The sequence below is a fragment of the Cryptomeria japonica genome, chromosome 3, assembly GCF_030272615.1.
Source record: "Cryptomeria japonica chromosome 3, Sugi_1.0, whole genome shotgun sequence".
NCBI lineage: Eukaryota > Viridiplantae > Streptophyta > Pinopsida > Cupressales > Cupressaceae > Cryptomeria > Cryptomeria japonica.
In genome coordinates, this window is record NC_081407.1 from 322,480,566 (window position 1) to 322,499,457 (window position 18,892).

The 18,892-nt window shown below is 35.6% G+C and overlaps 1 protein-coding gene across 4 annotated transcripts in view; it reads left to right on the forward strand.

Moving 5' to 3' along the window:
- The window catches only part of LOC131035922 (uncharacterized), a 284,939-nt gene that overhangs the window by 97,090 nt on the left and 168,957 nt on the right, over positions 1 to 18,892 (forward strand). For all 4 annotated transcript variants that reach the window (XM_057967692.2, XM_057967691.2, XM_057967693.2 and 1 more), the window contains exon 7: positions 5,120 to 5,251. In XM_057967692.2, the coding sequence (XP_057823675.2) occupies positions 5,120 to 5,251 (132 nt within the window). The remainder of the gene's footprint in view (positions 1 to 5,119; positions 5,252 to 18,892) is intronic.

Genomic DNA, 18,892 nt, shown 5'->3' on the forward strand with positions numbered 1-18,892 from the left:
TAATCGAAACTGTTATTAGGCATATGTAGATGCTACTATTGCAGTTCATTTGTTCCAAATTGTAGTCTGATTCATTTTGTAAGTATGTAGATGCTACTATTGCAGTTCATTTCTTCCAAATTGTAGTCCGATTCATTTTGTAAGTCAGTGAGACTTCCCTGAGGGTTGGAGCCTTCCGGGCATTTATCTTTTGGGTAGTGAGTCTACGTAGTCTGCCTGAATGCATGTGCATTCCCCGTTGTAATATTTTCACATACTACTACAGAGTATCATCTTTGTCTACCAAGAACAAATAATCATCATCTTCATAATCTGACTCATCATCTGAAATACTAACATCATGTTTAACATAGTAGGCTTTCTTATTGAACTTTCTATGTTTTCTTTAAATTTTTGTATTGTTCCTCTCTTCAGACATCTAGATGCATAATGATCAATCTTTCCACACAACATTTAAGAGGTAACATGTAATGTCCCCACTTTGAAATATAATTTAATAATAAATAATTATAATAAAAGTAAAATACAAAAAGAATAAAAATAAAAATAAAAATATAAAAGAATATAATTAAATATAATTAAAATTAATGAATGGTCAAAAGGTATGAAATGATAAGTTGTGACTCCCCCCAAATATGAGGTGTAAAAGGGAGAAGAGAATTCATTTTAAGGGGTGTAATTTGGGAATCAGAAGTGCAGATCTGATTTAAATAAGAAGTGCAGATCACATCATAAAAGGTTGTCTCCGTATCAAAGGGTAGATAAAGAGTTGCACTCTTTCAAAGGGTGCTAATGGTGGAAAGGGCATGTCTCTTGCCAAAGGGCATACATAATGAAGAGGTGTGACCTCTCCCTCACACTGAGAGATATAAAGGAAAGGAATCAAAAGCATCCGGTGACATCACCATCAATCAGATGAGAACTGTTATTAAGTTATAGGCAGTAACATCCTTGTTCTTGGTGGTATGCCTAGGGATGTGTTGAATATGTATGCTTAATATATGACGCTTGATAATGTTGATATATGACGCCTGATAATGTTCTTATACAAAATTTAATAGTAATATTAATATAGATTGCAATATGTATTACAGTGTAATAATGCCTTTCTATCACTAACTGTTCATATGGGGATTAAGTAAATTATATGATGGAGTCTATAATACCTTTCAATCTCACCATCCAATTATGGAGGGAGAATACAAGGAAGCAAGAGCACTAGGCTCCAGTAGGTATGCCAACCCCGAGTGTGGGCCAATAGGCCAAGTTGACGAGGTCCTTGGTGCTCTTGGGCTTGTTGGAGAGAAAGGGATAGACTCGGGGCGCCTTATGTGATTCTCCTTGAGCTTCATAATGGGGACAAGTGTAGGGAGAGAAAGGGTTGTTGAATCCTTCATATAAACTGGGCAATATATAAAGAATGTTGAATATGTGATCTATCATAGCACAATGGAAATGTTGACTAATCTATTGTGCATGTTCCAAACCAAGCTTTAGTTGACAATAACATTCCTCTATTTTATCTACTATGGAGTAAAATTGTGATTCTATACCAAAATATTAGAGGGTTCCATTAGGGGACATTACATAACATACCTTTATACTTTCCGGTACGTCTCTTTCGCTTTCTTACAAAGTTCGCATCCATTTCATTTAGGCCCTCATCATTTGAATTTTCATCCGTAGCTTTTGTGGTTTTAAAGGCTATCTTAGTTCTTGCTTTGTCTTTGCCAAACTTCCTCATCTCAAATGCAGTCAAGATGCCATACAATTGTTCCTTGGTGAACTTGGATGGATCATAAGTTTCTTCAATGGCTGAAATCTTGTCACTGTAACACTTTGATAAAGTCCTCATAATCTTTTCTATCACATCCTTACCATCCAAGGTGCTGCCAAGATCTTTGATCTCATTCACTGCACTGCCAACCTTTTGAAAATAACTTGTTATGTCTTCACCTTCTTCCATCATTAAGTTCTTATATCTGCCTTTAGCAGTCTGTATCTTAGCTAGTTTAACTCTGTCATTTCCTTCATAGATGTTTTTCAATCTTTCCCAGACTTCATAAGCAATATCTAATGCAACAACCTTCGCCAATTTAGTTTTAGATAGGGCACTAAAGCCAGCATACCTAGCTCATTCATTTTCTTCACAAGCTTCAATCTCATCCGAGGTTGTAGGACCATTTGCCGACTTCACATACTTAGTCTCCATAGCTTTCCAAGTTTTGGAACTTAGAGAAATCAAATATCCTCTCATCTTCACTCTCTAGAAACTATAGTCGGATCCTTCAAAAGTAGAAATAGTCAATTTATGTGCCATCTGATCTCCTCGAGCGGTTAGTCTCACTTTCTAGGAACCAAAGCTCTGATACCAATTGTTGAATAACTTGGACAATTGAGGGGTGGGCGGGGGGGTGAATCAGTTGTCAATTAAAATATTTTGCTTATCCTATAGAAACAGATCCGGTAAATTACTTAACCATAAACTGATATAACACTGGTTTTGACGTGGAAAACCCAAGAGGGGAAAATCCACAAAGAATGCTAATTCTCAATAATAAAACACCTGTTATGGTGACACTGGTTAAGGTGATTTTTACAAAGGGTGGCTTACTGCTAGAATGCTCATTGCAGGTGGGCTCACTGCCTGGCTAAAACTGCTAGAAAAGGGCTCACTGCCCAAAAGAAGAAGAAAGAAAAAGAAGGAATCCACCACTGTAGTACAACTGCCACTAAGCTACAATGCCGAAAGAGACCTTTGGTTCACTGCCTTCGGTACCTGACAACATCAGCTCACTACCACACTGCTCAACCACAACTACACACGACCTTGCACAAATTTGCACCAATAGGAGATATATCTTCCTTTTCAATCCACTTGCCTCAATTTTCTTCATTACAATCATCCTTTATTTATACTAATCTATTGAATGAGAAGTCTCCCAAGTTGGCCAAAGAATTTACCGAAACATAATTTGAAATAGGTCTACACTAAACATTCCAATGGTGGAAAGGAATGAGAAGTGGATCACACCACAATGCACTTCATCGACCAAAAGAACATGTTATCCGTACACCACACTCAATAGAGCAAATAGAATCATTCAAGGTCAATCGGACCTAGAATGAACATATCTACAACCACGACTCTGGAGCACATCATCACGTCCTAAATCAAAATAACAAAGATAAAGACATGAGCATCATAAATACAAAATATCACCATCAAGACCAAAAATGTGGAGCATTGCAAACACTGTCAAATATCATCATCATTGCATACACTTCTGGAGCACCAAATCATAAGAATGACATTCCAAGGCAACCTCCAACAATATACCAAATCTTCATGATCACAACTGCTACATATCAGAAATGCGGAGCACAAACCAATCATTGAAACAGAGAATTAATATGTTGACATCAATGAAAACCATATTGACACACCATCAACTTCAAATTTGCAACATCCTATGGGTCCTCAAACTATGAATGGAGAAAATTTGAGAGTAATTGCAAACCAACCTGTATTATCTTAAAGTGGTGTCAATTAATCATTCAACAACTATAAAAGCACTAGCATTTTCAATTACGTCACACATTTGGAAAGGTCCCTTGATTTTATGGATATGATGTGCATTAAGAATTCTACGATGCTTAAGGATGTACCAACATGCCTTACCTTGCAGTGCCTGTACAATCCACTTTCCTGCTAGAGTCATTCCTTGCACTCTTATGTTTAGAATCCCCAACATCTCTTCATCACTTGAAAGATTTCAAACATCTCAAGCAACAAGGGGGAGCCCTTTCCTCCCACCTTGTTTGCCCCATAAGAAACTTCTAAAAACTCAAATTCTTTAAATGTTCCTTGGGCAACCCACATGTTCTAAACTCTTCTTTATTAGAATCTTTGGGCAACCCTTTTTTTCTTCCAATCTTATTCTCTTAACCCTTGAACATGCTAATATAACAAAATAATTAATAATTATATAAAAATAATAATTTATATGTAAATTTATAATTATATAATCAATAGATTAGTTTAATTACATATAACATAATTAGCTAGCAAAGATATTTTAAATGCCCGTGTCTAAGAGATGCTGAGAGATATTAATCTTAAGGCATCTATGTTGAATTTGTGATGTAAGTTAAACAAGCACCTTGAGATTGATATCACTGGGTACCTTTTAAATAGATGCATTCAAGATATCTAGGCTACTTACTTGCAATTTGATATCTACATAAATCTGATATATAAAATTATGTTACTTGCAGCCTGCAAGTATTATGCTGCCATTAATGTAGAGTGTCTTACACATTAATGTTGAGAAAGCATCATAAAGTGGACTAATGGCTCTGGCTGCATTTGGATGGTCATTTTCATATGGCTACTTAACAAAAAGAAACTAAAATATTATTGAGCTGTGATTGCGTAGGTGCAACAAACTGGAGTTATGTTCAGATTCACAATTTAGGAAAATGGCGAGTAGAGTAAATGAGAAAGTGGGTATAGAGGGGCCACATATTGGGGCTGTAATGAGGTTATGTACCCATGAAAGGTTAAACTTACAATAGCATCTTACAATCAGTGCCAATTCATCTGTAACTGCTGGAAGACAAAGTGTCACCTATGAAAGACAACTTCATAGGAGGAATGCTAATCATTACATTTTTATCTTTTGTGCATCTATATAAACATCTTGTATGGCTGATTATGGTCAAGTAGAAGAGATCACAGAGGGTCTACACTTTATCTTTATACCTCTACGTTACTTGCTATATCAGTGTTCATCCAAAGCACCAATATAGTGAGCTGTAACACTGCTTTCTTTTCTCTGTTATATAATAAATTCAGTTGTATATTATCTGCATTTTGTAATTGTGTATTCTGTTGCAATATTCCACTCTAAATTCATTCATCACTTAGTTAATTACAACATAGCAATAATCACGAGTAACTAAAGCAATTCAGATATTAATAGCTACATGGTTAATCAAACAGGCACTAAGCAATTACTTTCAAATTCATTAACAGATCATGCAAAATTCTGTAGGAAAGCTTTCTTTCAATATCTCCACAAGTAACTAATACATATTTTCACCCTTTGTGCTGCAGGGACTCAAAACTTTCAATACCAACCTTGAAATTTTGCATCCTATTCTGACAGAGTGCCGTGTAATCAAATCAGATCTGGAGTTGAATCTATTACGATATGTCAGTGAAGTGAGCTCGGCAGCTCATGTTGAGGTACTGTCTTGTCAACAAAATGCCTTGCATATTAAGATGAATTTGGTGTGAAATTTGACAAGAAAAAGTTTCTATATGGCAATGAAAATTAAATGGCTGTTCTACAGCACATTAACCTTGGATGAGAATATATTTGTTGTAGCAAGTAAAAAAAATTTCTCATGATAACATTATAGTGTACCTAAAAGAGCATTTCTGTGATTGTGGTTGAACACTATTAAAAAGAGGTGCCAAATAAAATTCAAAAAATTATTGCTAGCAAAATAATTAATTACAATTAAATTATGTTTTCAAGAGCAGTGATTGTGTAAGAAAGGTTGTGACTCTTTAAAAAAGAGGAAGATATATATGAGAGATCGTTCCATGAGAAGAAGGCATCGACTGGAAGAAAATACGAAGTGACTTTGCAAGTAAATAATTACAGCCAAAGAGGACACAAACCTTCCAAGGAAAAATCAAGAGATCTAAGGACGAAAACCCTTAATTTCTCCTATCAAGTTATTGGGCAAAAACCTATAACTTGTCTAGTTATCAAGGACAAACATTTAAGGAAATAACTATAAATTTGAAGAAGAAACATAACAGAAAATCAGGAATTATTTGAATATTATAATAAAATTCATGATTTTGATTTAAGTTATATTTATAAATATAAATGCAATTATCATTTTATAATTTTAAAATAGTGTTTCAAGGCAAAAATAAGAAACATTTTAGAAAGGGACATTACAATTGATATCAGAGTAGCAATCTTGCCAGCCTGCGGGGTAAAGCTAAAATGATGGATGGATTCTAATCAAAGAGATTTGAAGGTCTACGAAAGGAAGAGGACATGTATCCTATTCAAGAATTATTGTACAAACTTGAGACCCCCAAAATTATTGACAAGTACCAAAAGTTGTTAGAAGATTTCAAAGCTAGTGTTCCCCTTGATGAGTATTTGGAGGCACTTGGGAACCATTATCTCATCAAAAGGGATCTATATGAATACATAATAAAAATGGCTGAGGAGGAGATTGAGGAGCAAGATCCGAGAGAATCATTAATTACAAGAGAAGATAAGTTAGAATTAGAATCACGAGAAGTTGCTAAAACCAAAGAAGAAGAAGAGAATATAATGTGTTGAAGATGTGTCAATAATTGCAAATGATGTCCAAGAAACATCCTTCCAATTTTCAAGTACGGAAGTAATTGGTTCATGTAAAAATGATTTGTAAGGTATGGAAATGATTGGACCACATGATGACGATGTGCAAGATATTAGTTATGTTGTTTTGCACAATGCAAGTAAAATGTTGCTTTCCCTCTTGTTAATGCATGATAGCTTCGGTAAGATAAATGATTGAATGAGAGATAAATGAAGTCTCTCATTCAATCATTTATCATATCGATAACTATGATAAAAAAACCTTCAAGCAATTAATTCATCCTTGTTAGCCATTCTACATTTGCATATAAACAACCTTTTGATAAACCACACTATGTATTTTGCTCATGTTAATCGATCTAATAAATCTTGCATTTAAATGTATATCGATTAACATAAATAATGATAACACCGATTAATATATATATATATATATATCGGGTTGCATATTATTATATCGGGCTGCATATTATTATATCGGGATGCATACGATATATCGGGTGGCAATATAAAGGTCACCAATAGTTATCGGTTGTCAAGGCTAACACACCGATAACTATTGGCTGTTAGCATTGAGCAAATACTGATAGACTTCGGTTATAATACTAACCCACACCGATTGGCATTTATGGTGAAACATGCATTTGTTAGTATAAATAAAAGGGCACGATCAAGTAATGTCTTGATCGGTCATGACCGATCAAGGCATTGCTTGACCGTGTCCCATTTGTTATATACTTATATTGAGTGGCATTCGTGAGATAGGATATAGAAAAATAAATGCTCCTCTCACCCGCCATACAAAAGAAGATAGTCAGATTTATATTTTAATCAGTAATACATAGAACAAGATAAATTTTAATTCTGATCCATAAATTTAACATGTTATCAGAGCCAAGTTTCCTTCTATAAAGCCTAACCGCCTGAAGGAAGATCCGATTAAGATCAGATTGATATCTCCTTGAAAGTTTGTATTTTAAAATGACGAATGGAATCAGATTCGAAGATAGACTTGAAGGTGCCTCAAACTATGATTCATGGAAACTACGAATGATGTTGGTACTAAGGAAGAATGAGTTAAACAATAATAGAGAATCCTTCTAAACCTTATGGAAAAGACAAACAGAGTCAGTGGAAAAAGGACAAAAAGACATATGGTAATCGATCATTCAAGAAGCCTAGAGACTCCTCTAAAGTACAATGTTTCATATGTGACGAATATTGCCACATTGCAAGAACTTGTCCTCTCAAACTTAAACTACAAGCATGCCTTGCTGAAGTCAGAAATTCAGACGTATGTTCAGAAAAATATATTCTCTAGAAGAAACTCAAGATACCTTGTGATTGAGAGGGAGCTTACTAATAAAGATTGAGCACTTCTGAGGTAAAGATTGTAAATATTAATTATTTTATGGGCTTTGTGTAAATCATAAGGAAGTGACAACTTCCAAATGATTTCCACTTGTATTTTTGAGGTTATTGGAAGGTGACGATCTTACAATAACTCAAGATTGTGGATAGAATCGCCGACTGAGGCACTCCACGTAAGAGCTTGTAGATAGAATTGCCGACAGAGGCAATGCACACAAGAGCTCATGGATAGAATCCCCGACTGAGGCAATCCACGTAAGAGCTTGTGGATAGAATCGCCGACTGAGGCAATCCACGTGAGAGCTCATGGATAGAATCGCCGACTTAGGCAATCCACGTGAGAGCTCATGGATAAAATCGCCGATTGAGGCAATCCACACGAGCATGTGGATGGAATCGCTGACTGAGGCAATCCACACGAGCTTATGGATAGAATCGCCAACAGAGGCTATCCACTCAAGAGTTTGTGAATAGAATCGCCGACAGAGGCAATTCACATCTTGAAACTATGGTCCCAAGATAAGCATCATACGATTTATGAATATTGCTCCCAATACCTTTTATCTTACCTAGCTAAGAGCGAGTGTTAATGCATGATAGCTTTGGTAAGATAAATGATTGAATGAGAGATAAATGAAGTCTCTCATTCAATCATTTATCATATCGATAACTATGATAAAAAAAACTTCAAGCAATTAATTCATCCTTGATAGCCATTCTACATTTGCATATAAACAACCTTTTGATAAATCACACTGTGTATTTTGCTCATGTTAATCGATCTATCGGGCTGCGGGCTGCATATTATTATATCGGGATGCATACGATATGTCGGGTGGCAATATAAAGGTCACCGATAGTTATTGGTGGATTAGTCTACACTGATAGTTATCGGTTGTCAAGGCTAACACACCGATAACTATCGACTGTTAGCATTGAGCAAATACCGATAGACTTCGGTTATAATACTAACCCACACCGATTGGCATTTACGTGAAACATGCATTTGTTAGTATAAACAAAAGGGCATGATCAAGTAATGTCTTGATCGGTCATGAGCGATTAAGGCATTGCTTGACCGTGTCCCATTTGTTATTTACTTATATTGAGTGGCATTCGTGAGATAGGATATAGAAAAATAAATGCTCCTCTCACCTGCCATACAAAAGAAGATAGTCAGATTTATATTTTAATCAGTAATACATAGAACAAGATAAATTTTAATTTTGATCCATAAATTTAACGTGGTATTAGAGCCAAGTTTCCTTCTATAAAGCCTAACCGCCTGAAGGAAGATCCGATTAAGATCAGATTGATATCTCCTTGAAAGTTTGTATTTTAAAATGACGAATGGAATCAGATTCGAAGATAGACTTGAAGGTGCCTCAAACTATGATTCATGGAAACTACGAATGATGTTGGTACGAAGGAAGAATGAGTTAAACAATAATAGAGAATCCTTCTAAACCTGATGGAAAAGACAAACAGAGTCAGTGGAAAAAGGACAAAAAGACATATGGTAATCGATCATTCAAGAAGCCTAGAGACTCCTCTAAAGTACAATGTTTCATATGTGACGAATATTGCCACATTGCAAGAACTTGTCCTCTCAAACTTAAACTACAAGCATCCCTTGCTGAAGTCCAAAATTCAGACGTATGTTCAGAAAAATATGTTCTCTAGAAGAAACTCAAGATACCTTGTGATTGAGAGGGAGCTTACTAATAAAGATTGAGCATTTCTGAGGTAAAGATTATAAATATTAATTATTTTATGGGCTTTGTGTAAATCATAAGGAAGTGACAACTTCCAAATGTTTTCCACTTGTATTTTTGAGGTTATTGGAAGGTGACGTTCTTACAATAACTCAAGATTGTGGATAGAATCGCCGACTGAGGCAATCCACGTAAGAGCTTGTGGATAGAATCGCCGACAGAGGCAATGCACACAAGAGCTCATGGATAGAATCGTCGACTGAGGCAATCCACGTAAGAGCTTGTGGATAGAATCGCCGACTGAGGCAATCCACGTGAGAGCTCATGGATAGAATCGCCGACTGAGGAAATCCACATGAGCTTGTGGATAGAATCGCCGACTGAGGCAATCCGCACAAGAGCTTATGGATAGAATCACCGACAGAGGCAATCCACTCAAGAGTTTGTGAATAGAATCGCCGACAGAGGCAATTCACATCTTGAAACTATGGTCCCAAGATAAGCATCATACGATTTATGAATATTGCTCCCAATACCTTTTATCTTACCTAGCTAAGAGGGAGTGTTAATGCATGATAGCTTTGGTAAGATAAATGATTGAATGAGAGATAAATGAAGTCTCTCATTCAATCATTTATCATACCGATAACTATGATAAAAAAACCTTCAAGCAATTAATTCATCCTTGATAGCCATTCTACATTTGCATATAAACAACCTTTTGATAAATCACACTATGTATTTTGCTCATGTTAATCGATCTACTAAATCTTGCATTTAAATGTATATCGATTAACATAAATAATGATAACACCGATTAATATTATTATATCGGGCTGCATATTATTATATCAGGATGCATACGATATATCGGGTGGCAATATAAAGGTCACCGATAGTTATCAGTGTGTTAGTCTACATTGATAGTTATCGGTTGTCAAGGCTAACACACCGATAACTATCGGCTGTTAGCATTGAGCAAATATCGATAGACTTCGGTTATAATACTAACCCACACCGATTGGCATTTACTGTAATGTCCCCATTTTAGCAGACTTGGATTTTGTGAGATTAGCCTATTCTCCTTACCCTCGTAGGCTAATGTGTTGGGTAGAGGGTCTTTTGAGGATTGGTATCATCTCCAGTGTTCAGAGTGCTTCAGTTTGGTCTTTGTTTGGCATCATTCGGACATCATTTGCTCTACTTCCTATTTTTAGTAAGTCTTGGGATGTTAGAGATTGACCCCTGCTATTTTTAGTAAAGGGGGTATGGTCATATGCAGTCTCCTCATGTTAGCTCCTAGTTCAGATGACGTTTGAAAATACAAAGTATTCATGGAGATATTAATGTTTAATTGGCTCAATTAAACATTAATTATTTGGAGATTATATTATTAAGTTATAAAATGACTTTATATTATAAAGTACTTAAATGAGGGTCTATTTATCATGATAAGGGGGCCAAGTTTATTAATAATTTATGAGCACATAACCCAAGGTTTAATTACATTATTGATGCCAATGAAATATTATAACATTTTAATGTTAATTAAGAGCTTTTTGAAGAAGTTCGAACTTCTTGAGGAAATATAAGTGTGCAAAAGGAATCGAACTTCATTATGTGATTGGAGTTTTTGATTGAAGTTTATCTGGAGCATTGAAGTGTAGAATACCAAGGGTTTCTGCAGGATTCAAGGCTTGTCGGCATTGGAGAGCGTGGCTTCCTCATTGTAACAGCATATAGAGGGTGTGCAATATCATCTGATTATGCTTGTGAGAGTTGGCTTCATTCATAAGTCAATATTGAGCTAATTGGAGGGTTTATTTCAGAGTTTGTTTGCAAATTGAAAGAGACTACAGTGCGCTATAGTGCCGTGAACAGTGCGCATGAACAGTGCGCTATAGTAGTTTGAATTCTATAGAAGGGGATTTAGAAAGGTGAACAGCTATATATATTTGACAAGGGCTTTGCGTATGAGGAGAATCAAACCAATATATCAAGGCAGCCATTGAAATTCCAGGTTTTCTATCTATGGTCATTGTATTAGAAAATCATTACTTCATTGCATCATTTTCTATTATGATTATATCATGAAATACTTGGAGGTTGCATATGTTTAATGGAGATATAAGTTGCATATTCCACATTCATGGTAACTTTCAACATTGATCAGCCACTTAGCTTTCATGCCAGTTGTTTGCTTAAATGCCTAATGGCTGTAGGTATACATTGGGATGCATGACAAGTGTTTGTCTTAATGTCAACTAGCTGTACTAGTTAATTTCAGTCATTACATGTGTGTGTAAAGGTCTAAAACAGCTAGTATATCATTTCTATAACAACTTTGCATTGTTAGAAGCTTTCCATAACTTCATTTGCAGCCTACAAACCCAAAGAAGACAAATAAAGAATTCACTGCAGCGGCTTCAAACATTGTATGCCAAGTGTTTGACAATATTCCTTGGGGTTCAAATAAGCGAAACAAGGTCAGATTAGCCAAGGGATATTATATTTACAGTGAAACATGCATTTGTTAGTATAAACAAAAGGGCACGATCAAGTAATGTCTTGATCAGTCATGACCGATCAAGGCATTGCTTGACCGTGTCCCATTTGTTATATACTTATATTGAGTGGCATTCGTGAGATAGGATATAGAAAAATAAATGCTCCTCTCACCTGCCATACAAAAGAAGATAGTCAGATTTATATTTTAATCAGTAATACATAGAACAAGATAAATTTTAATTCTGATCCATAAATTTAACACCTCTGAAATCTGCTAATGAAAAGTTAACAAAATTGTTAAAGGGGGCTTAATTTCCGCCAATGATGATGCAAATTCTTGATGGATCATTCGCTCTATGTTGTATGCTTGATGAGCACTCAATCTCGACCTTAACATCATAGTGCAAGGTAGACTTCCAAACGCTCTCCAAGAGGCAACATTGTGCAATGGTATTACTCAAACCCATTGTGCAATCCTAGCTTCCATTTGCACCTGGCAAGGCTGAAAGCTCAGACCTGCACACATGTAAATCAGACCTTAAATTACAAAAATCAGGGTTTAAAGCTTAAGCTCAGACCCAAAATTAAACTGCCTATCATAGACTTGTAAAGAGTTTGATTTGCACTTGAAGACTCGTCATCCTTACTAAGTTTGCAACCAGTCACCATAGGAGTGCTAACAAGAGTACAATCTTCCATTTTGAACTTCTTCAACATTTCTCTAATGTACTTAGCTTGGGAAATAAATATACCTACCTTTGATTGATGAATTTGCAGCCCAAGGAAGAAAGATAGCTCTCCCAACATTGACATTTCAAACTCCATCTTCATGTTGGTAGCAAAACCTTTACACATTTGTTCACAATCACTACCAAAAATTAGATCATCAACATAAACAACTATGATCAGCATATGTTTACCTTCCCCTTTAACTTCCAAGTTGATGTTCGCTATGCCTCTTTTGAATCCCTGCTGCTGCAAATAATAATCCAGCTTGTCATACCAAGCATGTGGTGCTTGTTTGAGTCCACAAAGAGCCTTTTTCAGCCTGCATACATAATCTTGATTTGCTGATAACACAAATCCACCAGGTTGTTCCACATAAACTTCTTCATTCAATTGTCCATTCAAGAAGGCAGATTTAACATCCATTTGAAAAACTTTAAAACCCTTAAAGGAGGCAAAAGCTAAAAACATTCTAATTTCCTTTAAACAAACAATAGGTGGAAAGGTTTCATCGAAATCTATACCTTCAACTTGGGCATAACTCATACACACTAACCTTGCTTTGTTTCTCACCACTTGGCCATCCTCATCTTGTTCTTGAAACCCGCTTTGTGCCAATCATGTTCTTGTCCTTAGGCCTTGGGACAAGTTCCTAAGTTTCACTCCTTTGGATCTGATCTAACTCTTCTTTCATGGCTGCAACCCAAGATTTGTCTTCTGTTGTTTCTTCTGAAGTTTTAGGTTCAATCATGGAGAGCAATGAAATATCATCATCTTCATAATAGTTAACTTTTCTCCTTGTTGCTCTAGGTCTCTCCTCTTGCAAGATTGATTGATTGGATGGTTCTTTTCAACAAATCTTGATGAAGTCTTAAGAGAAGTTCTGAATGTAGATCTATTTCCATTAAGTGAAAGCATAGGACCAGCTGATGCATCTGCTGTACTAAACTGATTGTCTACTGTTCCACCTTCAAAATGTGTACCAACACCTTCATTTTGATTGTTTTCAGGGGTACTACTAGCATTGTTACTTGCTGTCCCAACTTGCACACAAGTAGAAGTTGACTGATTAGCACTTTCAGCCTCTCCATTCTGTAAATCATTATCTTAACTTTGCAATTTCTCAAGTGTAAGCAATCTTATGAATTTTCACTTTAGTGCTTTCAACTATCTTATGCATCTCTTGTTAAAACACTTATAGGCCTTACTTTTGAAGAATATCCTAGGAAAAATACCCTCATCAGCTCTAGGATCAAATTTGCTTAAGTTATCCTCATCTCTCCTAATGTAACAAGGGCTGCCAAAGATTTTAAAATGCTTAATAGATGCCGTCTTACCATTCCACAATTCATATGGTGACTTGTTGTGCTTTACTCGAATCAAACCTCTATTCTGAATGTAGACAGCTGTATGAATTGCCCCCTTCCAAAAAAAATCATTCACCTTTGATTCATTCATCATACTTCTTGCCATCTCTTGAACTGATCTGTTCTTCCTCTCAATCACTCCATTTTGTTGAGGTGTCATAGCAGTTGAATATTGTCTTTTGATACCAAACTTTTCACAAAAACTCACAAAATCATTTGAGGTAAATTCACCTCCATTGTTTGTCGTAGGCACTTAATTTTCAGATTCTTCTCATTTTCAACCAAAGCTTTTTTTAAAGCTTTGAACTTCTCCAATGCTTTTGATTTATCCTTCAAAAAGGCCACCCAAGTCATACGTGAGGGATCATCAATTAAAAGCATAAGTATCTCTCACCTTGCATACTACCTGTTTTTGTAGGACCACATAAATCAGTCTATATCAGCTGTAAAGGCATTGTGCTTGAGTATTCCTTTGATTTGAAACTTCTATGAGTTTGTTTGCCCAATTGACAATCCTTGCACACAGTGCAGGGGGTGGGTGCGAGGAGATAGTTGCATCGGGGGTGTTAGGGCTTGCTTCAAAAATAGGGTTTAGATTTATTTATGTTTTCCTTTGAACAATTTAAAAAACCCTAAACCCAGCTTCATGTTTTTTTTTTCAGATGGTTTAGGGAGTTTAGGCAAGTCTCTAACAAGTCCTTTCTTGCTGATTTGAACAAGATCATCAAAATTTAAATTCATCAAGTAAAATCAAACAAGTTTCACTTTTAACATCATCAAGAATAGATAAGTTGTTCGCTGCCCTACTTGCATCAGCAATATGAACACCATCTTTACTAATATTTTGCAACAATCATAACTGAAAGTTAAACTGTGTCCCTAATCACACAACTGACTAACATTGTGCAAATTATGTTTTAAGCCTTCTACAAACAACACATTCTCAACTTTAGTCTTTCCATCATTTAACATAAGAGTACCTTTTCCAGCCACCCTTGCAAATGAATTTCCACCAAATCTTACCTTGCCACCATTGGATTTCTTGAGAGTCGAGAACTTACTATCATTTCCGGTCATGTGTCTGGAGTAGTCGCTATCCACATACCAAATATCTCTCTCATTTTGTCCAAGAAGAGCTGTTTTCACAATCAAAGACACTGTTTAGCCTCTCTCTTTCTTCCTCAACGCTTTGGTTTCCTTAGCATTGTTCTTAACATCTTTGTTAGAGAAATCTGCCCTGCCAATCTTACATAACCTTGCACTATGTCCAATGTTATTGCATTTGTAACAAACATAATTATAACTACTCAAAGGAGCAAAAGAGTTCCGATTCATTAATTTGAAATGATTTCTTAAAGACACTCTACAATTTATTGCCTTGTGTCGAAAGTAATTACAAGCATAATAGTAACCATGAAAGAAGGAATTATTAAACTTGGTTAAGACTGCTTATCTAGTACTAGAAGGCTGCTTAAAACCAGTATTTCTGATTCTTGTTGAAGAAAACTTTGAGCTATTACCATTAAGAGTTTGTTGTTCTTCTTTTGAAGACGAGAGCTTTCACCTTCTTCAAGGCCAACTCCACGTTTGTTTGAAGCCTGTTTTTGAGAGGCAAGATCATCCAAAGATAGTGAACTTTTCAGACTAATCTCTTCTTGATTCAGCAGTGTTGATTATTTGTCTAACTTCCTGAGGGAGACAATTTCAGCCTCTAATCTATCACAACTTTCTTCTTTTATCTTAATCTGATTTTTCAAATCCTCTTGAATCTTCTTAGTTTCTTCAATCTGAATTTTCAGGTCATCTATGAGCTTGTTTGCATCATCTAGAGCTTGCGACTTCCTGATTTTTTCTTTAGTTACTTCTTGAGCAGCAACTTCAAATTTAGATTTTTCTTCTTAAGACTTAATCTCACTGAGAGCACTCAACAATTCTTGTTGAAGATCCACTTCTCCATTTTCTTCATAAAAAATATCTTCATCTTCTTGATTTTTGGTGTGAGTTTCTTCTAGAGCCGTAAACAAAATCTCATCATTCCGAGATTCTTCATCACTTCCTTCAGATGAATCACTTTCCTCCTTTGAATATAAACTCTTTTTGGATTTCCATGTTTTCTTGTCCTTTCCTTTGAACTTCTTTTTGTTAATCTTAGGCTTCCTTTCATAACTGCTGTCTTCATTATTCTCATACGGACATTTGGCTGCAAAATGACCTGCCTTTCCATAATTAAAGCATTTAAGAGGCATCTTCTTCTTTTGTTTGCTGAATTCCTTCTTCACCCTTTTCATGAACAAAGCTTATTTTGAGTCTCAATCATCATCTGAACTATCACTTGAAACTTGTTCCTTTTATTTGCCATTCTTTGAAGCTTTGAAAACAGTCTCCCGTTTTGATGATTCTATGTTTGTCCTCATCTCATATGCAGTCAATATACAATTTATCAAGGTCAACCTTCTCCTCTATGGCTGAGATCTTTGCATCAAATCTTGAAATCTTGATGGTAAGACCTTAAGATTTTCTAAATAACCAAACTATCATCAACTTTCTCTCAAAGACCTTTAAGAGAATTCACCACTTCATCTACTCTTAGAAATTAGGCTGCAACATTCTCATCTTTCATATTTAGACTTTCAAATTGCATTACGTGAGTTTGAAGCTTGGCTTTCGTCACCTTTTGATCTCCTTCATAGGCATTCTTGAGTTTATCCCACACGGCATGAGTAGTATCGTAGTGCATGACTTTAACAAACTCAGATTCGAACAATCCACATAGTATAGCAATCATAGCCTTAGAATTGCTTTCAAACACTTTCTTTTCATCAACAGTGGATGATGGATTTTGTGAAGGCGTAAAGTCAGTCGGAATGCAATTCCAGACATCAAAACCAAGTGGCATCAAGTAAGTTTGCATTTTGACACACCAAAAGGTGTAGTTTGATCCATCAAATAGAGGGGATCTATTTGTTGCAAGATCTTCCAGAGCATTCATTTTGAGACTAATCAAAAACAACCTTCAAGCTTTTAAGCTTTTGCAGAAGGTACTGGCTCTAATACCAATTGAAGAACACTCAAGCAATACTGAGAGGGGGGAAGGGGGGAGGGGTGAATGAGTATTGCGTATTTTCAATAACTTTTGACAACATAAAATCAATTATAAAACTGAGAGAATAAGCATGAAGATAAAACACCATATTTCACATGGAAAACCCTTTCGGGTAAAAAACCACGACATCAAGAAGCTTTCATTAGCACAAAATGGGCACCGACCCAGGTTACAAAAGAGCACCAACTCAAGTTACAAAGAGAGCACCAACTCTATATTTTTCTAGAGCACCAACTCTATATTTTTCTAGAGCACCAACTCAAAAACAAAACAAAGATTCATAAACACTTTAAGATCATTCTAAGTACTTTATACTCAATGCATATACAAAAATAACACTTGTTAGAAGTCTGTATATTTGTCATTGATGTCAAGTTAGATGCATTCATGAAACTTGCAGAGATTCTAAAATTGTAGATGTTCTAATCAGATAGTAGGGTTTAGATGTTCCATATTGAATTAGCCTTGGCTTCTATGGTAGCAGCACATTGAGGGTCTTGTGCCTTAGAGCTGGTAAAGGAAACATGTTGGTATGATGATAAAACAATAAATCAATTTTCAGTAACTTTGATAAAAGGATCAGAGTTTTCTTACCATTTTGTCCTTTGCATTCTCGAACTGATGATTAATGGCAGATTTGTTGCAGAATGTATCTAAGTTTGATTGGTGAATGGGTTTCTATTTATATCTGTGATTTCATCTGAAACATGAAGTAACAACAAAATTTTAATAACATTGGTTAAGAACAGTTATACCTGTTGACAGTTAGCAGTTGTTAGAGGTTGTTAATTGGTTCTAACTGTCTTGGACAGTTAGTCATTTGTTTGGAAACAGTAATGAACAAGAGGAGATGTTGAGAGTGTTGTTTCAAGAGTGCTATAAGTGAACGATATTCAATGAAAGATAAAAGGCTGTAATTGAGCAATCTACAATTGAAAGACAAGTGCTGTAAGTGTAAATAATGTGAAGGATAAATCAGATCAGTTCTTCTTATAGTGAGATATCATGATATTCTTGGCTTGAATTTGTGCATACAGGAAGCTTGAAGGAGATTGTCAATTCTCAGACTTTAACACTTTGTTTGCAGATTGTCAAGTGTAAAGTTGTTTACAGATATCTGAAGATAACAACATCCAGTTTGTGATAATTTGTTTGTATATATCTAATAATGTTAATTGTAATACTTCAGGTCTGAGAATAAGTTATCTAATTTGTAATATTCTATGGTTGGTGCCTCAAGGATGCTGGGTTGGTGCTCAGATTGAAGAGTTTGTGATAGTAAGAGTTGGTGCTCTTTAGTAAGGGATTGGGTGATTCCTTAGGGTTGGTGCCCTTAAAATATTGTAATTAAATTATTCGTGAGGCTGGATTAGGACAGTAGATCCTAGCAGCGTTTCTCACTGTGGTTTTTCCCATCCTGGGTTTCCACGTAAATCTTGTGCATTATCTTTTTGTGTGGCTGCATCTCTTTCTGGTTTTAGTTTTCAGATTGAGGTTTCATAAAGCTCATTAAAGATTTTAATTTGTCCAAAGGACCCGTGTTTCACTAAAGTGCAAGGGCAAAATAGAAAAACATGGCCCTTTTCATGTTTTGTAAGAAATAAAGTAAAAGTCGCGCAATTCATCCCCAAAAGCCGAGTTTTATTCAAAAGTAATGGGCAAATAAATAAAGTTTGGCCTTTTCATGCATTTTGCAAGACTTAA